This window comes from Cheilinus undulatus, linkage group 5 (genome assembly GCF_018320785.1).
Source record: "Cheilinus undulatus linkage group 5, ASM1832078v1, whole genome shotgun sequence".
In the NCBI taxonomy this organism is placed as follows: Eukaryota; Metazoa; Chordata; class Actinopteri; order Labriformes; family Labridae; genus Cheilinus; species Cheilinus undulatus.
In genome coordinates, this window is record NC_054869.1 from 17,255,856 (window position 1) to 17,280,151 (window position 24,296).

At 38.9% G+C, this 24,296-nt stretch overlaps 1 protein-coding gene across 3 annotated transcripts in view; it reads left to right on the forward strand.

The window, feature by feature from the left end:
- The first annotated feature begins 437 nt into the window (after positions 1–437).
- The window catches only part of trpm3 (transient receptor potential cation channel, subfamily M, member 3), a 221,716-nt gene continuing 197,857 nt past the window's right edge, over positions 438–24,296 (forward strand). For all 3 annotated transcript variants that reach the window (XM_041787645.1, XM_041787643.1, XM_041787644.1), the window contains exon 1: positions 438–808. In XM_041787645.1, the coding sequence (XP_041643579.1) occupies positions 605–808 (204 nt within the window). In that variant the 5' untranslated portion in view covers positions 438–604. The remainder of the gene's footprint in view (positions 809–24,296) is intronic.

A 24,296-nucleotide genomic window follows, 5' to 3' on the forward strand; every position in this document is an offset into this window, starting at 1 on the left:
CTCTGCCCACTTTTTAAGCTCCCCTTCTTCATTTCTCCCTGATCTGAATATCGTACCCTCCACTCCTCTCCCTCCCTCTCCTTCTCTTGCCATGTTTCTCTGTTTCTCTCCCGCTCCCTCTCTCTCCCTCTTTCTCTCTCTCTCTCTCTCTCTCTGTGAGGAGCGAGAACAGCATCAACGGCCGAGCCACAGTAACAGCACATGCAACAGGGTGCAGACAGCACCTTCTGCTTCGCTGCCTCTCCTCTCTGACTTCTCATCCCTCCCAGAGGAAGGCTGCAGGGAAGAAAAGAAGAAGAGTAGTGCAGCTGAGCAGGTGAAGATTTATCCATCAAAACATTAGAGGAGGAGCAAAAGTTACAGGGGAGAGAAGAATAGAAGATTTCTCTTGCTGTTTTCTTTTAAAGAGAAGAATAGAGAAGAGAAGAAAACTCCAGTGAAAAGAAGAGACAGAGTCTACAAATTAGGGAACTTGTGTAGGCAGCAGAGTTGAGAAAGAACTGAAGAGATGCCACCTGTGGCATTAGTTTGATTAAAGACAAGCCTACTCAACTCAGCGTGGGCACCCTGCTTCTTACATCTTTGCAACCAATTTTTAACACCAATGGCTTCCAAGAAGAAGTGGGCTGAGCGGAGGGAGTTGCGCAGGGACCGGCCGTTCTCCACCCGGGATGATTCATCTGTTGCATCTGGGACATCTGGGCCGGGTCGTCCCACCACCAGGGGGCGCTTCTCAGAGTCTTGGAAGAGGCTCAGCTCCAGAGGGGGGTCCACCAAGAGAGGGGGGCTCAACTCTCAGCAGCCACCGGTAAGATGTGTCAAGGATACACAGGCCCCCTCTACATGTTTCCCCAAAGATTAATCAATAGCCTGGGTGTGGGGGGAATGGGACAGGAAAGGCTGTTGTCACGCAGTACATTGCCTGGGAGAGTATGAGGCAGAAGTTAATTTACCAGTTTAGTTAAGGATAGATTAACACAAAGCACCCACCAATTACAAAGTTAGATGCTGCTTTGCTTTTTTACCGCTGGCTCTTGTTTTTATGCATACACATTCTTCCATCGCGTTACCATGGAAACCAGATATAGCCCGAACAGAGTATTATGTTTATTTTTGGGTTTGACATACTCTTTATTCAAAAATACACTGCTTCAATGTAGGTTAGTCTTTTTCATTTAAGCTGCTAAATGTTGTAATTTTCTAACTTTTGAGGTGATAAGGGGTAATCACTGCCTTCCAGCCACTGATGTATTACAGCATTTTATCCACCAGGCACTTTTGGTTGTTATACTGTCTGTGCTCTCTGCACATAATGAGTAAAGTGAGCACAGGACCAGTCTGTCAAAAACCCTTAGCAACCAGTAGGTATTTAATGGAACAGAAGGCTGCATTAGTGATTCAATCTTTGAAATAACCTGAATATGATGGAGGGCAGTTTTTGAACCTATGTGTGAGTCAGGTGTGATGACCCTGAGAAGAAAACGTGTTGATTTTCAAGTTAGTCATCTGTTGAAAGGCAACTGTAAGCGATGGCTGTCTGATTCGGTGAATATGAACAGTACTTAAGTAGCTTTGGTATTACCATCTGTTTAGATGCTGTGGATCAGCATGACCTCCACATCAAGTCTAAATTTTTTTCAAGTTTCTTTTTAGACTAGATGAAAGGGAACATTTTTTTTCTTTTGTCAAAAGGTTTTAGTAGCATGAAGTGGTATCAGTGGCATTTTTCTTTTTCCACAACTTTGGTAGTATTGATCTTTTGAGCCTCAGTACAGTGGTACCGAGTAATACAGCGGCTATATTTGTACTGTCTTCAGTGACACAATCTTGAAAAAGAAGCTACTTCAGTGTGATTTACTCACAATTAGAGGGAGTGATGTTTGCAGACATAACAATGACCATATTGCAGGTTTGTCAAAGTAAAAAGTCAAACTTTTTCAGGGTCTGTCATTGAGAAGAGAAGGAAAACATTATAAAACGTCTGGTTTTGAATGGAGGCGATTTTTTTTTACCAATTCTTTTTTTTAACAACTTTTGATTTGCATTATTTAGAACAATTACACACAATAAAATGCACAACAAAGCCGAACAAATACCCCCACCCCCCTAGCGGCATTTCATAACATGTCATGGCCTATTTTATATAGGAAACAGAATAAATATAAGAGTATAATGACGTAAATTAACGAGGTATAACATGAAAGGACACAGCAAGACGTGAATATCCTCTAATTTTTTCTGCTGCTGTCAAGCAGACAAATAGTTGAAACTTTTGATGAGAGGAGAGAGTCAGAGAGGAGGTGCCATTCAGAAGTAGCAACTTTGGGCTGTACGATACCCTAAAGTTTAGTAAATCAGATAGGGTTGCACAAATCATTCTCCAAAAATAAATAACCCCCCAACAATCCCAGTACATAGGCATAAAAGGACATATCTCGCCAGAAGAGCAGAGCTCACACTTTGGAGAGGGTGTTAATTTCATAAAATGGAGCTTCCTGGGAGTCAGATACAACCTGTGTAAAAATTTAAAGTGTATCAATTTGTGGTTAGGGTTTTTGGAGGTGAGATCTAAATTATTCCAGACTATTGCCCGACAGATATCATCCTCAGAGGAGTTAAGATCCCTTCTCCAAGTTTCCTGAGCTGACAGAGGTTTGCTCCTAGAATTTAAGAGAACATATAGCTTTGATACTAAGCCCATAGTGCGACCTCTTGTGTCCAGCAGCGAATGGGGAGAGTGGGGTTTTAGGGCTACTCCCCATGGGACACCGTACGTGTGCATTGCTAATCTGAGCCGGAGGTAAAAGAAAAATGAGCTTCTAGCAACATTATGCTCCGAGACCAAGTTGTCAAACGCCCTTATTCCCAAATTGTTCCAAATATCAGAAAGAGTGTGACTGCCTTTTGTTGACCACTGTGAGAATTGGAAGGGGACTCCACCAGTAATAAGATTGAAGTTATTAAATATAGGGCTATTCTTATGCAATTTCAGGGGTGTCTGAGTACGACCCTCTACTAGTCGCCATGTGGACAACAGAAAGTATATGATTGGACCCAGCTGACGTTTGGCGAGCTTTGGGGGTAAAGCTGAAAGATCCTGTAATCGGTGGGGATGTGCGAGGTTTTCCTCTATTGGTCTCCAAGAGACTTGAGCATCAGGGTCAAGCCAAGCTGACAATGGACGCAACACATAGGACCAAAAGTACCACTTAAATTTGGAATAGCCAAGCTACCATTTTCTTTTTACCAATTCTGATGCTTTTCAGGTAGTGATTGGCTTTCATGACAAGAGTCAAGCTGATTTTTTGTGTCAAGTTCAAAATTTTGATAGCAGTGTACTTCCAGATGCCAGTTTATGAAGATATCTCTTCACAGTGATCAATGAATAATAAGAATACCATTGACTGGAGCTGATATTTCATTAGTGCTGAATATTCCGCCTGGTGTTTTCTTTACATGTGACATCTTTTACTTGGATAGACCAAAGCTTGCTGATATGGTATTTGTTAATAAATTTTGGACTAAAGATGCACTACCAATAGGAGCCTGAAAACTTAATATGATGAAAAGCATGACCCCAGCATACAGATTTGCCATTTTAATAGAGAATCTGTAGTTAGTTAGTTAATATGACCTAAAATGTGTATCTTGTTACTGAAGTACAGTATTGTATTGTGGCATTGCAAAATTAAGAGGTAGTGCATTTAAAGGCATACCAGGTACTACAAACCACCTTCTTACCCTAAAAAAACTACAGTGATATCATAAGTCCCTCTGTGTTCAGATCTTTACAACTGCACCTTCAGTGTTAAGTTTCATTTCTGTCCTGCTGAGGTGTTTCCAGCTTCTACTGACAATACAACATTTCCTAATGTTGGTGTTCACTGCAAAAGCACTGGGACAAAGTAATAACAGCAAACTTTTTTGTGAAGAACTCATTCAGAAATTATGTTTGTTTTGATTTAACTTGCCCTTAACAGATACTGGCAAGTGTACAGAGTTAGGGTTTATAGCTGCTTCCGTGACCTTGTTTAATTCTAAAGCTTGGTTCCATGAATTCTTATGGTCTTTAACAGATGGGTCATGAGTTTAAACCTTTTAACAGTTATTTAAACTTTTGTAAAATGAACTGCTGCAATGCCGGGCTAAAGTCAACTGAGTTGATGGACTACAGCACAAAACTATATGCTCACAGACACGCACCGCCAAGTGAGGGAAGGTTTTACCTTTTAACAGGTGCTGTAAACACATAAAAGTGTTTGTTACACTGGCACAAACTTAAGCTGCCTGTCATGTATCACTCTGTTATGCTGTTTTTATTTATTCATTAATGTGTCTGATAGGACTAGATTAAAAAAATGGATACCCCAATTCAGATCGGTTCTCTAAAAAAAAAAAAATACAATATTGATATGCCTTCTCCACCTAGCTGCTCCTAATGCTACCAGTCTCAGACTTTTGTCACTCATACAGTTCGAATCTTGACCTGCACTCGTCTCTAAAAGCCTTTAGACTCTGATTCAAGGTTTGAATCTTAACCCCAGTCATTTTATTTTCGGATATCTATGCCCATTATCAATACAAGCTAGATATCTCTTCCTCCAATATAAACCTCCGCTCAGCAGTGAACTCTACAGGTGACTCTGGGGAGAGCTCTTAAGCTGCGGCTGCTACTGAACAGGCTGACTCTCACACAAAATAGACATGATCATCTTTCTTGAGTGTTCCGTTCAAGAGGAGCGAACCCCGACTGTTTTGTGAAAGCCCAGTATACCATGCTAGTACATGAGCTTTATTTTACTACCCCATTCCTCTATTTCACAGCCGCATTAATTATGCACTGTCCCTGAAATGCTGAAAAATGACTGAGCGCTCAGAAAGAGGAGGAACTCTAGTTATTTAGAAAAAGATGAGTAATAAATTTGCATCTCATATAGATTTTCTATAAAGTTAGCACGATATAACATTCACAACATAAAATCTACATAAATATAACAGATAACATGATGCATATTTCTTTTTTATCAGTGCTGAAGGTTCTGTCATTTAATTAATGAGCATAAACGTCTGCCTACATCTCTGTAACTAAAAACATCCCTACATGAATAGATTCAGGCAATCAGTGTCAATACCCAGCCCTAGTACCTGGTAGTTTTAGCAATCATTGGCATTTTTTTTTTTTTTTGTCCCGTATTTGCATTTGTTTAAACCGGTGATGATGATGCAGAAATCCATTTAGCAGCAGAAATTATGTCAGTGATGGTGTTGAAACCAGTTTACCACCCACCACTAGTAGTTATTAAACTAACTTCAGAGGTATACTTTTAAAAATCCCTGGAAGTTGATATGAGAATCGTGAAGTTCTATTTTTGAAGCTGATTATGTACATAAACTCAAACTCTGTCTCACTACAAGTTGCTCATGTCTGATGTTATCTTACTCAAAATAATAACAACAGAAATCAATAAAGTACACTCAGTGTCTTTTGGCAGCGTTTGTCAGGCTGCTGGGAAAGAAATCTCTATAGTCATTGCGGCGATAAATAGACTAGATCAGATGGATCTGGGGTCTCATCTGGTCTATTTTTGAAATGTAGAGCTTCACCCATGTTTATAGATTGAGGTCAGAAAAACCAAAGCTGGCTGCTAGCTGGTGCTTGTGGACTATCACACTTAGCCAATCTGTGGGCCGATAATTGGCAGAGATATCAGAGCTGGGAGATGTGTGGGAGACTGAGATATGCACGGTTGGAGATGTGAGATCCCTTTCTGGTTTTTCAGTCACGTTCCAGTGACCAGTTCTACTTTGCATTACAAACGTATTCTGACATAGAGAGCTCAGGGGAAAAATAAGAAAGTATTTTTAGCAATCTTTACTATAAAGAAATGTGGTGAGCTGTCAGCAAGTTTTGTTAAAGATGTCATTAGGAGGAATCCAAATGTAAAGATAGATAGCTTTTATACTGAATCACCTGATTTTATGGCATTGAATGTGTATGTGCCTTCCTGCCTTTTTGTGTAGCAGGGTTTAAGCTTGTGTGTGTTAGTACAAAAGGGAAGCTTAGTTCGGTCCTTTGGGGTTTGTGTTGCTTGGATATGAACCACAGTGATACCACCACAACACCTCTGCTATTCTGAAATCATTACACACTTCGAATCATTAGTCATCTGTAATGGCCAGGTGTGTTTGTTAAAGTGTTTGCCACTGTGAAAGAGCAATCCTGTGTGTGACTAGCTAAATGAGAGAGACTAAAAACTGGAAGAGAAAGTGAGTGAGATAAAGAGAATTGCTCTGCAGGTTCTTTCAGAATCCAATACTCAGTGATAGTGCTGAACGCGTGAAAGAGGAGGAGAATTAAAGGCAAATACAGATAGGCAGAGTGAGAGAAAAGGGCTTAGCGAAAATTCAATACCCCGGATTTAGGTTTAAATCCAAAGAGGAAGTCTGTATGTTACTGCAGAGGGGTGAATATATGCCACAAAAAATCTGTGTGTCAAATTTATTACAGAGATATGACATGAATTTAAGTTGAAGATTGGGTTGTTTTATTTGCTAATATATGAAAATTGTTTGGGTTTCCACTAGGAATGAGATGATTATACAATGTCATTTTTAATCAAAGTGTAATATGTCATGGTTAAATAATCATACAGGCTGTGCCACTCTGTGTTCTCTTGCTTTAAAAAAACAGGCAGGAACCTTATTTTTGGAGCAACCCTCATGGAACAAAAACAAAGCAATACCTGTTGACAGTGCTTAGCCTATGACAATGCACCCAGCATAAGCTTATAGCAGCAGTGAAGCTTCGTCTCAACTGAAGTAACGATTGAAGTCTGCAGCGTGGGGGCATTATGGGCACAGCAGTGTCCTGGGAGTTGTCAACGACAGTGGTATTCCTGTCTGCAAAACTGAATGGAAATCTTTGCAGCCAAAGTGTCAAACACAATAATGGTGATATTGCATCTCATTACTACATACTGAAGATAAAGTAATGCACAATAACTGAGATAGTTGACTCAGTGTATAAGAAAAAAACAGTTGTAACGCTGAATGTCAATTATAGATGGTAAAATAGTCCTCTGTAGGGCTTCAGTTAGTGACCCCTGTATTCTTTCATCTGTGACCAGAAATCACTTGACATTGCAGGTGAATGTAAAACACTTGCTAACTTAAGGAGCTTTCAGGCTTGCTGCATGATACAGTGAGACTAACTGTCCTGTAGCCAAACTATACTAAGTTAGGGATGGGGATTGTGAACTGGTTCCAGTTAGTTCAATTATCGACATCATTTACGTTTTATGTTAAGCAACATAAAAAAACATGGTCTCATGAGAGGCAGTCAGCATGAACAAGAACAGAGAAGTCAAGGAAGTAAACATGGCGGACAGTTAAAAAAACAGGCTTAAACAGTTAAAAGTGTGGCTTCATTTCTCAAAAAATGTTGCAAACTGCGTGCAACAACTGTCAAACAGTGATTTCATCCAAGGCATGCATATTTTTGCATAAAAACAGTTAATTTTGTACAAGATTTCAATTTGATTTTATATGTCCAGAGATCTAAGATCCAGAGACTAGTTTTATATTTATTTTAGAGTTTTATTTTTTAGAGAAAATGAGCAGTAGTATTGTATAATTAATAAATTATAATTTTATATATATATATGTATGGCTGGGCGATATATCGAATATACTCGATGTATCCCGGCTTTTGCCACCCACGATGTATAAAATGACTATATCACGAATATCCGAGTATAAATTATGTGGATGTTTTGAGCCGTCAGCGTGCATTTCTCGCTTCTCCCATTGTCCCTGAACACATCTCTCACAGCAGCAAGCTCACTCTCTCTCCTCCACCAATCCAGAAAACTCTGCACATACGCATCAGCAGCGAGAAGCAAGGGAGACGAAGGTAAACACAACAGCGTGGCTAGTTAGTGGGGAGTTAGCTGACTTTAGACACAGAAACAGCGTTGGATCTGCAGCATTGAGCAGTCGTTCAACTTTGAAAAGGAAGAAGTGGAACTCGCGGTATTCATTAAAATACGCCGCAAGATGACTCCGAGATAACGGCGGCAGTATCACAACACGTCACGAGAGACATGAGCCCACTGTTGTTGAAAAGTACACTTAACCCAGAGTACGAGATTTGCCTGGGCATGAGCATTTTGCTGAAAACTCCCTGCCAGAGTTGAATATGTCAGAGAGAAGATGGCCCAGCAGTGGAAAAATGTGATCCACTTCTCCACAACAACAGAGACTTATCTCAGCCTTACAGTTCATAACACCGACAACGAGTAGTTAAAATGTTCCTGCCTCCAGACAAGCTTTTTCCACCATGATCACCCAGGACAGCTTCTAGAATAAGGTCTAAAGACAGTCTCATGTTGTGAACTTGTCAGAAACTGGTCCAGCATTCATCAGCACAGATAACGGTCTAATATAATCACAGCTGTGAGCCTGAATGGTGGACTAGACTGCAGGATTTTGGCCATTTACTGCAAGCAGGATTGGTGAGTTTTGTGTAGGTTTGCTTCACCCTTAATGAGGAAAATAATAATTTTATAGTTAGCAATAGTAAACATAACATAGAAAACATTTCAGGACTTTCCATACACTGTAAAATACCAAGTCTTTCATGATTTATGTATTGTTGATTTATTAGTAAAAGACTGAATGAAGTCCTTTTCAAAATAAAACTGCAAAATTTGACTTTATATTGTTTTTACTTTCTGCAAACAATTTGGATAAAAATCCAATAGAAATGTCTATTTTTTATTACCAAACTAGTGTCATTTGGGGCTGAATTAAACATTATACAGCTGCTGATTAAAGATTTCATTTGTTCATTCATTCATTCAACCTTTATTTAATCTCAAGATGCCATTGAGAGCATGCTATCATTTGCAATGACATCGAGAGTACATTAAAACAATAAATGCAAGACAATAAATAAGCAAGGAGAAAGAAACACAAATACAAATAGACATAGATACATGAGAAAAAGTGGAGCACAGTTTAAAAAGTTACAAACATGTACATAGTAGTTCCTTATTGTTTTGAAACTGTCCTATGTTAATAACTGATCCAGAGACATCCAAAGATCCAGAGAGCAGTTTGTTTTGACTGAGACATTTCTAACTAAAAAGATAACTGTTGTATATTTTAGCATGCTCTCCTCTCCAACACTTGATTTTAACATTTTTAGTCATCAAAACTGTTTATTTTAGCCAGTAATTGAAGTGTGCTAGTCACTGACTTTCACTGAAGGTGACATAAATCTTGTTCAATGTTGAAAGAGAAAGAGACTCAATAAAATTTGAGTTAACACTGAAAACCTATAAAGTCTACTTCATCCAAAAAAAGAAAAACATAGGAAGAAATCAATAAGGGAATTGATAAAGAACTTAGCCTTATTGATAATGGCATCAATATCAATGAAAGCTTATCAATTCTCACCCCTATACTAGGTGTAACCAAATGACAACTTTTCCTTCTTTAGATTCTGATATTTTTTTATGAAATTTATTAATTAAGCTCATTCTCGTCCAGCTCTGTTGTATTTAAACTTTCCCCTTTGTTGCGTTGCTGCAATGCCAGAATTTCACCTTTGTGGACCAGTAAAGTATTGTGTTATCTTGTTAAAAGAGTTTGAAAAATCTCATTCAGGCAGACAGTCTAAAACATATGTGTGAGGAAATTCATCCTTGTCACTCAGAGTGTGAGTTAATCAGTGCAGTGCCAGGTGTATGTGAGCTGATTGGCCCTGATGAGGGCCAGGTGTGGCGAGCTGATACAGACACCTGGGCTGAAGCATGCTGACTCATTATCTTGCCCTCTGAGATAAGGAGAGCATCTCTGTGGGTTTTCTTTGGTGGAAAATGAATGAAGAATTTCTCTGAGCATTTCAGTAACTTTTTGAAAATTCATACAAGGAATTACCAGATCTTAGTTTGATAGTGCTGGAAGCAAGTGCCCGGCCCTTTTGCCTTTTTTCTGATAAGCCCAGTCTTGTGGCCTTCTGTGTTTTTTAATAGCATTTGTTTTCATGGTCTCCCTAAGAGTTTATGTTCTTCAGTCAGCTGTGTGGCTGTGGTGGTTTAAGTTTTGCACTTTTGGCATTTTTATTGAGAATGGGAATTTTCAGATTTTGGCCTTTGCCATTGTTTTTGTTTGGGTTCTCGCTTTCCCTTTAAATTGTTAATGATCCTAGTGCTCACCCTCTGGGATAACTTTTAGAAACCCCTGTGTCTATCAACTTCCAAACCTTACGCTGTGAATGGACAATGTTTTCCATTATTATAATGGGTAAAGTACAGGCAGGGTTGTGACCAAGTCCTCCATTTATACTCCTTTGCTCACTATTCTGGGAGCAGGGCCACATTGTGAGCTTACCCCGAATTTCCATATACAGCTTGCGCGCCGTGGGTTTGCTCCGAGTGACCTCGCCCCCTGGAAGTGAGTCTAGAGCGCTGCGCCACGGCGCGCAGCCCTGATCATCAGGAAGAGATCACGGGAGAACTGCGAGTTTCCAGTACAAGTCCATGATATTATTGCTTCCTCCATTGAGTGAGTACAGTAGGAAGTTAAAAGGTTAATGTTTGCTTAAAGGATCTGTGGTTTTATGCAGACTTCTTTTGCTAAATATCCCCAAAAGTTAACTTCTTCTCATCAATGGTGCCATTGTAGCTCTGTGACCCACTGACCTCTCGGTGACCCTTTGCTCTCGCTGCAGGATGACACGTAATGTTGATAAAGTGATGATTTACGATTGGGAGTCCGTGCATTGTGTTTTATTTTGAAAGAACCGGATGTTCTACGCTTGTGACTTCCATGGTTGGTGCTTTCTGAACGTCAGTGAATTTACAAGGTTTGGCAGCGGCCGGCGCTGAAATAGACCTGCAGCGTGACTGAAAAGAAGCGGAGTGGCACTCCAGGCACATGCCGCTGCCGGTCTAGAGCGCCACCTTTGGAAATGCTCTGATAGATTAGAGAGGGAGCGAAGTGCTCCGCAGTTCAATTCCCTGGCGTTCTGCGGCGCGCACGCTGTATATGGAAATTCGGGGTTACCTGTACAACGAAACGGCACTTAGGTTACATTCACACTGCAGGCCTTAATGCTCAATTGTGATCTTTTCTCAGATCTGATTTTTTTGTTTGCCTGTTCACACTGCAGTCAACTTCCAAAAGATCAGATGTGTATCTGATTTAGAACCACATAAAGAAGTGGCCTGAATCCGATTCGAAATGGTCGGATTCAATGTGACTTGCACTGTTCACAGTGTCAGAAAAAAATCAGATACGAGTCACATGTGAGCAAAAAAATCAGATTCAGGTTACTTTCAACTGCGGTGTGAACGTAGCCTTAGAGACTGCTTCTCTTATTTCCTCTGCTTGTTATTCACACAGTTGCTATTTTACTTCAGTGTAATGCATTATGGTATATAGTGCTAGGTAAATGACCATTTGTTGTACACTACTTTTGGTATCTCTAACATAGGAGTAAGGGCAATGCAGTTTTTACATTAATTTTGGTGTAAGTTGATTTCTGTTAAATTATCATGCAGATAACCTTAGTTACTGTTGCTGCCATATCTTACAGTTCAGAAATACCTCCAGTTTATACTGTATTTGTTTAAATAAACTAGGAAGCTTAGCATGGCACTGTCTGCATTTGAACCATATCAGTTTTACTTTGTTGGATTTGTAGTGAATGTCACAATGAAAGGCTGATACACTAATGGGTTCTGAAGCTTTTTGTGCCCATTAAACCTGTACAAATGAATCAAAACGAACCCATAAAATTCACAAAGCCAAATCACTAAATGTGCTCTTACCTGCAGCAGTGAAAACAGCAACTCTTTGCTTCTGTGCTGTTGTGCTGATTTAAATGAAACACAATGCATTCATTTAAGGTGAAATTTACCCTTGTTTTTGCATATAGGCCTCATTACATAAAACATCCATTTCACAAACGCACAGTTGGAGTAGAGCAACAACTAGGGATGCACAATAATTATCAATATCGATAAATTATCAGCTGATATTGTATATATTTTACATATTTTTATTATCTGGATAATAAAATATTAACCGATAAAATCCACTGATAATAAAGGTGTTTGTTTTCTTTCTCACAAGACTACATATTCTGAAACAGTAGGGGGTGCCGCAGTACATGACCCACTGTTAAGCACCAGAGAAAAAGAGGAAGCAGCCTCAGTGCTAAGAGGCTAATAAGATGGTAGAGTTATTCAGTATTTATGGGGAGGATAGAATGACAGTGTTTGTAGAATTTGCCCTGCAAAGATCCTGAAGAGTGGAAAGAAGTCCTCGATGGATCTTGTAAGTCACTTAAAGGTCATCATCCTAACGATGTTAATGACACATTTATAAGATGTCAGACACAAACCTTTCTTTGATTTGGAAATAATTTTGCCTCTAGATGAATTAAAATTAAACTACTACTACTTGACATTTCTATTGTTAACATATTGGGGGGTTCAATCAGTCGAGGGCCATTAGCAGCTTGACTCCTCAACTCTTCAACTACACATGATACACAGTGAGGATGCAAGTTTTTTCTTTCTAACTTTCCCTCCACCCAGGGAGGAAGCTTTGTCTTAAAAAGTGAAACATTTTTTTACATTTCTCAAGTCAGGAATCAGAATAAACTCTAAAAAGTTTTCATTCCCCCTGAGCTCATCATCTTTCATGTAGTCAAAACTATCCTCCATCTGCATTAGAGCACAGCTCAGGGCGGTGAAAGTTAAGATAGCTTCTCTCCACATTAAGACTGAAAAGAAAAAAACGCATGTATCAGGACTACTTTATGGGAGTGTTGCACCTAAGTATCACTGGCAATGTATGCTTTGTAAATTCGCTTCAGCAGGAGCAGTAAAAACAAATTATGCAATATTTTTGGAGCTATTAGCAGTTGCAATTACTTGAAATAAATTAATCTGGCTCTGAGTGTACGGTGTACAACTAAAGGAGATATCTCTCCCTCACAAACATACAGAATTAAGACTTGTTAAGTTGTTTCCTAATATTTTTATATTGACACCCCCCGACCGTTTGATATTTCCCACCTGCTGGACCTTCTTTTTGTGAATGTGTTAGTTTGTGAGCATGTGCTTGGATCAAGTGTGATAGTATGGGTGTCTTCTTTCTTCATTGCCATGTAAATGCCCTGCAGTTCATCAAGCCATCTGTGGATCACAGAGGCCTTCTGCTCAGTGCAGCTACAGAAATCCTCTGTCACTGTTTAACAGTAAACACAGAAATGTTTTGAAATGTGTGTGCTGTCCGTTTTAATGTTTTCTCTGCTTGTTTATGTGTGCTGGATTAATGTGTAAATCAATCTGTCATGAGGATTCTCCCTCAGAGACATTAGCAATTTGAAGAAGCATGGTTGAGTCAAAGCCTTACAGCTCACAACATCACCCGTATGGCCAGGATGAGCCTCATATTATGCTTCAGTGGGAACAAGATAATCTTTAAACAGACATTTTTTTTTTACCCTTTGAGCACCACTGGCTTTAGAGTATGACTTAAAAAGCTCCCATAGCCAGTTAGTTCCCTTTTCCCAGTGATCTTTACTGGTCTGATTAGTCCATTTGTAGCTCACTGTAGGAATCCTCTCAGGAAAAGGAAACAACAAAAAAGGAACATCACACTACATCAAGTCTATGTATCTGAATCCTAGCATTTCAATCAACTTCAGTCCAGGAAAAATGTATCGAGTATCCATTTGCTGAAGTGGCTTTAGTAAAGGGGTGATATTCCCTCATAAAATATTACACACTAGTGTCGGTGTACAAAACACATCAAAACACTCTATTTGCTTCTTCATTATGGTTCGATCTGGGCTACTTTTCTGTAACTAATGATGTTGAGCAGGGATTGAGAACCATTTGGCATATGTGGTTTAGCTGAATTGAACTGAATACATGCACCCAATTTACCACTTGACTCAGCCCCCTAAGTTAAAATAATGTTAGGTGTGCTACATTTTTGTTGAAATGAGCATGGTGTTTTTGTAATAACTATTTAAAAACAATGTAGCAGTGTGAAAGAGATCACTTGTAGTTATGAACCTGCAGTTCCTCTGCTTTTTCAAGCTTTGTAATGCATTTCGACTTGCTTTGGTTAACTGTCACTGCTCTCAAATTATCACCTTTGGGAAGAGCAGGCAGCTTTTCTGCAGCAAAATATCAGTAAAAACTGGCTGACAGATAGAATAAGCAACTAAATGGTGAACAGACTGGAGCATTTGGCAGCTTAAGAGCCAGACATTTCCCTCTGGAGCTGGAAAAAAAAAAACAAAAACAGAGCGTGAAGGAAGATTAATATTGGACTTTGTCAGCTCAGTGTTAATTTGGCTCTGTAACCTCTTGAAATGCCAGAATATGACTATTTGCCAATTAGTTTGCCAACTGAACTTAAAAGCTTGGGCTGACAGCCCATGTTATGTTAACAATGTGTTTGCATTTTCCCATGCGATGAAAATATCAGCTTAAGAAATTGTAACATTCATTCAAACCCTTTTACTGTATTACTGTTCAGCTGCTACTGGTCATTCCTCTCACACAACATCTCACAATGCAAATATAACAATAGTATATACAAAACAAGTTCTCTGTCTAACTTCTGATTCAGCTTCTAGTCAGTACTTATACGCATAGTAATGTAATAGGTGAAAAACATATCACAGATTTGATATTTTACTTTTTTGCAAGAAAATAGGACAGGTTTGATTTTGTTACCAAATTCAATTTGCTCTTGTTGTGCCACCTGTACCCAGAGGAAACAAAACTGAAAATATGTGAATGTGTGCGTTTGTTTCTCATTATAAAGAACCCAAGTGTGACATTATTTCATGAGACAGCAGCCACAAGAAGAAAAGACTTTTGTCAGTTTCTGTGGAAACAGTGTCAGGTTCAGCGATTTGCTCTTTTAGAACAAAGACGGGTGGCTCCCTTGCTGAAAAGTTTTTCGTTTGAGTTCTACTTTGAGTTCAGCTTTTTGTTTGTTCTATCGAGCAGTTACCTCAATAGCAGAATCAGCCAAAGGACATGTTTTCAGCACATTGCTGTTTTGAAAACTCAAAAAATATGTTCAGCCGGGGAACTTCTTCCACCCTAAAGCGTTTTGCGTGTGAGTTTTTCGATAACTGCAGCATCATTTCTTCTTACACAGATTTAAATTTCTTCTGTTCAAGGAACTGAATGGCTGTTTTCTGTAGTAATATGTTACATTGGTTAAACTTGGGTACAAAGCTAAAATTTATCACCAATCATCCTTGTATGAAACAAAGCCACTGAAAGAGGGCCGAGCACATGTTCCCTGATGAGAAAAGTCAACTCTTGATTATACATTGGACAGCTGGTTTAACTGCATTGTGTTATGCAGTTAAACTGCTCTTTCTGCTGCTCTATTTGTTTCCTGTTTGCAGGGCTTTTTGGTGTGATAGGGGAGTGAGATACAGCCTTTCGTTTAATTTTTTTTTTTTTTTTTAAGATATTGACAGTCATGTAAACCATAATCCTTTAAGGGCCTTGCTCTTCTTTACTAAAGATGTTTACCTGGGCCATACATGAGAGGTTAGATCAGGTTAGAGTAAAGAGTGAAGTAGGGCTGCTCAATTGTAGTAAAAATCATAATCATGATTATTTTGATTGATATCAAGATCATATTTATTGAATGCTATTACTTAATGACTTTAAACATCATCTTCATCATCATCTTCAATAATCTTCAGTGGTGATGTACTCCTGATGTACATGGTGATGTAATATAACAACTGTCACAGCCAAATAATTATACAAACAAACAAGATCACAGCCTCAAACAATGAAATTGATAATAAGTCATGACCGATCCTAATATGAAGCTAGAGAAAAGTTATTTGCAAGGAAAACCACTTTAATTCCCTACAAATTGATTCATTTTGTTACTGTAAAACTATGCCTCATCGAATATAATTTAGTGATGATTCAAAGTATTTTCACAGTGCATTTCTACCACAGTGCCATAATGAAGCCCTGCTGTCATAACATCCTTAGACATTCATATTGATTCCACAACAGCGAGATAGTTATTGTGCCTGTGGTTTTGATTAACATTGCATTTTGGTTGTGTAATAGAGAGCACAACACAGTGGGACTTCCACCTACACACACAGTGCTACACTATATAGACGAAAGTATTTGGCTGCCTGACCATTACTATAATGACATTTTATTCAAATGCATGTACTTGTGTGGTGTTGGCAATGACAGCTGCCACTCTTCTTGGAAAGCTTTCCACAGGATGCTGGAGTGCTGTTTTGGGAACTTGTGCCCATTCATTCTGTAGAGGTGTTATTTATGAGGTAAGGCACTGATGTTGGATGAGAAGACCTGGCTCTCAATCTCCATTCCAATTTGCTCATGTCTCTGTTTCCTAAATGCTTCCATTTTCTGATATCACTTAGAGATGACTGTGGAATATCTGGCATGGATGAAATTTCACAAACCGTCTTGTAGCAAAGGTGGAATCCTATCACAGTAGCATGCTTGAAGCCACTGAGCTCTTCAGAATGGATCCATTTTGCAAACAAAGACTGCATGGCTAGGTGTTTGATTTTATACACCTATGGCAACTGGTCTGATTGAAACACCTGTTGTGTAACAGGTGTGGCCAAATACTTTTGTCCATATAGTGTATGCTCTCCCACTGGCTTCCCTGATAATCCCACCTTTATGCCTACATCACATTAATAGTAAAAGTGAACCCTGACAGGGTATATTGGGCCTTGAAATGACAGTGACAATCAGCTTCCAATACTGGCTGACTTACTGTCACCCCTCTGTCTATTGCACCCTTCTGAAAGATATAAAACAATCTGATTTGAGTAGTATCAGTTGAATGTGATGCAAAACCCTCAACACCCTCGTTTTTTTAAATAAAGTTATTTGTCTTGCAAAAACTGAAGTTACAGCTGTTTTTCACAGTGTTCTGTGTATCTCAGAACAGTGTTTTTCAACCCTTTTTGAGGCACGGCACGGTTTTAGATAAAGAAAAACTCCGAGGCACACCACATGCCAAAAATTTTACAAAATTACACATTACGAGTTCAGCTTCTAAGTAGGTAGCTGAGAGCTCTCTTGGACACCTTCATGTTTTTTTTGTTTTTGTTTGTTCCCGTCTGTGTTCTTGTTTTGAAGCGACGGGTGTTCTGTTTAGAGATGGCGTTTAAGCTTGGTTGGGACCAGGGCACTGTTAGTTAGCTTTTCCCCATATAACAATCATAATGGAGTCGGTACAACTGGATCTCTGGTGAAAGTAAATACAAATGAAAGGTAACTTTCCCTGTACTGCCTTAAACTCGCCTCTTTTGGCTTCTTTTGACCACGACTCACACTTGGCATCTCATCAGGGTTAGAATTTTGACCAGGACTGTGGTCAGAGTCTCTGTTTTTCCTTTTCGAATATTTATCCATTTCTGTTGCACTTCTCGTCACCGCCGCATTTATCATGCATCACTAATTCTGTTGTCTTAAATTAATACGGTAATTACTGCATTCCCTACTGCCACCTACCGACAGAGGGAGGAGTATAGTATGTGGTCTAACTCTTAAAAGCCACCACATTGATGGCACAGGTGCTTAACAATTAGGTGACTAAATAATATATCTTTTGAACCTATTAAATGAAATTGGATAATATTCCATGGCACACCTGGCGATCTCTCATGGTACAGTATGTGCCTTACACAACAGATGTATTTGGTTCATTTTTCTTTTTCTGTTTTTTTTAAATGCTTCTACATACTTAAGGAAAAAATACTCTACAGTTTCTTGTCCATAATCAGCATTTACGGTATGTACTGTGTTCACTTAAGACAACACTGTCTGCCTCTTTACCTCCTGAATATTATCCAATATGAGAGAGAAACTGAGAAAGAAAAACAGTAGTATCTACTCCGCATACCTCTTCATAAGTGAAACAGCAGTAAAGCTTCAGTTGCACTGTGCTGTTATCCTGTTTCATGCAGATTATGGTCTGTCTCTCACCTGCTCTAAAATTGAAATAGATGAGTAGTACTGGACCAATTATCCCTGCAGCCATATCACAGTGGGCTCTCTATGTTGTGTTTGTGGCAGCACACAGAAGCTAACTGTGTGGTATCTTGCATAGACCGTATGATATCAGGATGAAAAAAGAGACCCACAGGGCTCCCACTGCCTGAATATAGTTTACTCATTCTGTAGGTTACGCTGTCTTTTTCCCCTGAAGCTGTGGTGTGGCTTTCAGTATTTTTTAAAACACATTTCTGCCTTTTCTACCTGTAATGTGGGTGCATAGTTCTCATGGTCCACTCCTAAATCATTAGCCTGTCGTCATAAACCTCGTACTAATTAAAGACAAATTCAAAGGCAAACAGAAGGGAAGCAGATTAGAAGAGAGGGCCATCTGGAAAAAGGAAGTGGGTAGCAGAAGGACAGAGACAGATGTGTGCAAATGTGAGCACATCAATCCTCACACTGCCTGCTAACTACAGGACCAAACAAAGCAGAGAGTACAAAGTACCAAGGCTAAAAGGCTTCATTAATTTCAGCGGAGTAATAATTGTAGAATATAGGGCTGGGTATAATTTTGATTCTTAATTTCAGCTCTGCTGTAATCCAGTCCTTTTAAAATTTTGACTCCAATTCCAATATTTTTTCAGAAAGAGAAAAAAATATCAAGAAACACTAAAGCTTGTCACAAGGATTTTCAACTGAAACAGAGATTTTTTTTCCTTCTTTCATAAAAATTATCATTACTCATTCTTGTAACCCTGTTTACGACCTACAAGCCAGGACATTGTGCCGCATTGCACAGCATCTCACACTCACTGTCCACTCTGCATCTGTTAAATAGTTAATTCTCTGCCCTGTGAATTTCAGGCTCCTGTGTAAAAAGCATCACATCTACTGGCTACGTAACGTGTTTTGTTGCTCTGATTGGCCCGTAAAGATGTGACAGACAGACCGTTCATCCAATCACACTCCGAGTTTTTTTCAAATGCTCTGCCCTTTCCCAAACGCTTCATATTGAAGGTTTTCCAGTTGGATGCGTGAAACAAATCCATCTGGCATGTCAGGTTGACAACACCTTGAATGCTTTGAGTAAATTAATATTAAATGTGCTTTCTCCTTTTCATTAAATGCATAAGCTACATGTGAACAAATATTTTTGTCAGTTTCTATTTTTTTGTGTTGCGTAGCAAAATTTTGGCTTCTGGGATCTGCCATGATCCTACTGTCACTGACTTTGTTAACATACTTCTTTTTCTCTAATTTGGCACAGCAGGTTCCAGCAGACAACTACAAATTTTTGGAAAACAAAAATACTCCTTTGGGTTTAATTCTGAAAAATTTATGCTGCTGTTTTGAACTGTTTGGGAGCAAATTCAAAACTTGTGTACCTTATAAAATCTTTGGATCTCAGAAATTTAGAGCCAGTTCAGGGTTGGAATGGTTTGTGATATCCAAGCCTAGTAATTAGTCTCTCTTCTCTTGCGTTCATTTTCTTCTAGCCTGAGTCATGACAGACCTGAGACTGGGCTGCTGCATGCCAACACCACTAAGTCCTCACCATTTTAAGCCGCTTAACACACGTTTCAGTGGCAGACCGGTAGTGCAAATAAGCCGGTTATTTGATGGCAGCGATGGTGTGTGTGCATGTGTGTGGAGGTTGTTGACTGACATCCGTAGCAACAGTAGCTTGGAAACAACCTGAAGTATCATGTAGCGTTTGCTTAAGCAGGGATCGCAGTAGGAGGTGTTAGATGGTGGGAGAACGTGCTGAGGAGACAAAGCATCTTTAGGGAGGATGAAAGCCCTTTTTTATATATGATTGTGTTTGGGTGTGCATTGTGTAAGTGGTGAATTTTTCTCTCTCTTCTCTACATCTCTTCATCTTTCACACTCCAACAAAACCTTTTTATGTTAAAGCCCAACTGAGCAGATCTTTTCCCCAGATACCTTTTAGAGAATTGATGGGGATGGTGAACTTTACTGGCAGGGGAGTAGAAAGGACAAAATGAACTCTGGCCATTAAAGAAAGTGGAGGGGACAGGGAAAAGAAGAGGACAGGGTATGATAAGGTTGAGTGGCAAACTTGCTGCTGTGGCAATGATTCTGTAACTCTCCTTGCAGAAGTAAGGACCACATTTGACCTGATGGACATTTTCTGTGTGTAATGTGATGATTAAGTGTAGAAGCACACAGACATGGGAGGGTGTAGGTGTTAGGCTAACACTTGAAACACTAGACACTCAGTACTTAATGTTCTCCAGTTTGCAAAGTTAATCAAAACTATGAGGGAGCAATATGTCTTGTCCAGTTTGGAGTACAAACTGAAATACATTGTTTTCCATGCATTTTCAAGTCTTGTATCATTGTTTTGTCTTAAAAATGCTAATCAATCAACAAGTGCCTAGATATCAAAAGATGTAATAAGTCCTCATCAAAAACAAATATTAAATTGGCTTCAAATCTATCGCTTTTTCTCTCTCGTCTCACCAAACTGCCGATGTATTCATTTCCCTCATATTGCTCTCCTTCTGACTTAAGGGAGTGAGAGGTATTATGGCAGGCAGCTCTATAATCCTTTCCCTCTGCACGGCTTATGGATCATTTGTTAAGTGAACTGTAGTAGGAGAACACTCTTAGGGACTCCTGAATTAAATTTAGAGGCCTTTATTATTATATGACAGTGATTGACGTGTGCTATGACCCTCTAGTTAGCTTTGTCTACGCTGTGCTCTAGGCCAGTGCATTAAATCAGAGTGGCAAGGAGCATAAGTGAAATAAATGTTACTTTTAAAAAACAGTTTTTATGCAACTACAGAAAGAAAAAATAAATTATACTCTATAGTGGGAATGCAGGAGTAAAACTAGTGTCTCACTGAGGCCACATTTACATAGCAGCGATTTTAAGCAAAAATGGTCACTTTTTGTTGCGTTTTGTTGGTTTACATGATAATGGCATCTTGAGTGTCTGAAAATAAAAGTTTTGAAAATACATCTATGAGTTTTAAGGATGACACATTTAAATGATAATCATGATAAAATTTCTCTGATGTTACATTTGTTATTAAAACCATTTGTGATAGCTGGGCTGTAATATCACTATAATGTCAAGACAACCCGTGTTAAAGCTGACAGCTATTTTTAATTTTAGTTTTAGTCTTAGTCTTTACAATGAAAGCCTTTTAGTTTTAGTCACATTGTAGTTATTTTTTCCCCTTTATAAATAATTTTAGGCAATGAAACTCAAATCATTTTAGTCTAGTTCCAGTCCATAAAGATTCCTAGCATTTTAGTCTTTACTTTTAGTTGAAGCATTTATTTTCTTACCTAAATCTGGTATGAATTCATGATAGTGTGTTCTATGCACTCTGCCAAACCTGGGGTCCCTGCTTTCTACAGTTGAGAGGCAGAATAGATACAGATGTGTTATATTTTGACAGATTTACCCACAGTGGAGAAATATCATGGATTTTGAATGTCATCTTGACAAAAACTAAACTTGTTTTTAGTCTAGTTTTAACCATCAAAGATCTATTTTTTTGCTAGTCTTAGTCTAGTTTTTCCCCATGAAAAATGGCTTTCAACAAACATTTTTATTCATAGTTTTAGTCAACCACATTATCACTGCATACAACGGAGGCGTGTTCACTGAAGGTGGATAGAATAAAACATCCACAGGTTGACCAGCGCTGTAAAGAAACATTTCAGGGACAAGGAGATTTTGCTGTCTCTTTCCTCTGCTCTCTTGCCTGCACCCCTCACTAGGTTTGAGTGAAGAGACACAGATAAGTAAATATGTCGAAGCATACTTGATACTTTGACAGTAGGTTATTTAATTCATAAACTCAAACTGCATCAATGTTGTGAATCAAATTAAACCAAAACTCTGGTACTTTGGTCTATTGGCTAGTAGTACGCACCCACTGGCATTAGCTGCTCCTCATCAGCTCAGAAATGCTGTGAAACAGGCTCCTGAACCATTGAGCTTGTCCCTGTAGTAAAAACAAAACAAAAAAAAAAAAACAATCAAATGACAAAATCAGTGTTGAAATCATCAGAATGATTTAAATTAAAGCTATGACTTTCATGTCTACTTTACTTTGGATCCTGCTAATTTTCTGCACTATCAAATGATAGGGACAACCTTAATTAAAAGTTTCTTTGTGAATGCACATTTGACAATGCTTACTGTATTTATCTTTTGTTTGGTTGACGAATGCATACACCCATCCACACACAGAAAGAAACAGATGTAGGACGCCATATGAATCCTAAATTGTCTGGAGAGCAAATATTTCATCGAGACATCACAGAGGCTCATTGGAATAAACACATAGTCCTAAACATCTTGCATGGTGACTTGCGAAAGCAATATACATCATCTTACAAAGGAACATGATTTGAGCTGCTCCCCTTATGGATTTGTCAGATTAGTAGTATGGGTTCTGATCAAAGCTTTTTTTAAAACCTCCTCTAAGCAGCCTCGCTTTGAATTCCTTCTGCTAATTTATCCTCACTCAGACTGAAGAGGAGAGGAGCAGAGGGGAGACAGAAACAGGCAAAAACGTTTAACAGATGCTCAGTCATGCCTCAGCTCCCATTAGCAAGTTAAGATTAGATTAAAGTTTTTTGTATGCTGAGACAACTCTCAAGTCTGTGTCTTTCAATTCCCATAAGAATTCAAAAAGATTGAGATTTTTGTCTCTGTTTTGTTGCGGTAATAACAAAGCTTAAAGGGATACTTCAACATTCTGGCAAATTCGCCCATTGCCATAATTCCTATAGTCTTAGTAATAGGTTTGTTTCTGTTAGTTGTCAGTGCAAGCTGTTTCTAGATCTGGGGGGACTGATATACCAGCTGCACAGCTAATGCTATGGAAGCAGACGGAATTTTTTGCTTTCCCTCATCAAACTCATCAAATACACAATCCAACAACTCCAAAACGCTCTCGTGGACAAGTTGTGACCTGCACATTCACCACGCTATGAAATAATAACATATAAATATGTAGCATTACGACACATAAAGTAAATACTCTGAACTATTTCTTGAGTAAACCACTGGGCGGAGTGACACAGTGCAGCAGTCATGTCTGGAGTGTAGTGCTTGTGATGTTATTTGGCGGTTATGAATCAAATGTCAAGGTTTTTGGGCCTTATATTCATTCCTTGCTTAGGAACATGATGTCTCTTGGATTCTTTGAGGGATTTTCTTCAAAATGTGCATAAATGTTCAATCTCTTTTAAAGTTAGACTGATTACATTCGGAGTCCAAAGTTCAAACGTCATTGTCATCAGAACCCATGGTCTGCACGCACTAATATTTCCACAAATCACACTACCACAAAAACCACATCAGCCTTTCTTCTTGAGCCACCACTGTACTTTTACCATCTCGCAATAATATATACAATGTGGAGGCACTTAACGGCAGGCCTTTATTTCTAGTTTAAAGTTTCTTTCATACCAGAGCTGTTTGGTCTGCTTTAAACGCACCCTGGTTTTTTTTTCTGGATAGTATGGTACGTTCGGAGCCGTATGAAAGCTCGTCTGAACTCTGGTGCGGACCAAACAAGTAAACTCTGGTGCACTTAAAAACGGGAGTCTTGGTTCGCTTCTCCAAATGAACCCTGGTACTGCGTTTTTCTTCAGGGGGACTATTACAAAATCCCAATTTTAAATATTGCATATGCAAAGATGTTACTATACTCAGTTAAATTAAAAATAAAAGGCCTTTCTTTGAACATCTGCATTTGTTTGGTTTGTGAACAAATTCAAGATAAAGATGGTTATAATAAGATGCTTTTCAGCTTACTCTGCAAAGTATGCTGAATCAGTCAAACCTGTCTGAATCCAGGCTGGGTCTGATTTAGATGTTTAAAAAAGGAGACAGGGAAAACCAAAATAAAGCATTAACCTAGATGCATCCTGCTAGCCAAGCCTTCTTTCTAAACCAGCACAATGAAAGTTTTCTTTCAGCGTTTTGCTAAGTGTCCTCGAAGCATAAATCTTGATTAAGTTCAACAACATATGCAGGCATTATTTTTTGCAGAAAGCACAGGATTTACACGATGTACTGAACCCCTAAATTAATGGAACAGATTTCTCTGCTACTGCCTACTGGCAAGTGGTTAGTATTTGTCCAAGGGCCCTATTGTTTCTGTATCCTAGGAGCAACTATCTCTTGTAATGAAGAGGATGTGATGTTTTATTTAACCTTTATATAGCCAG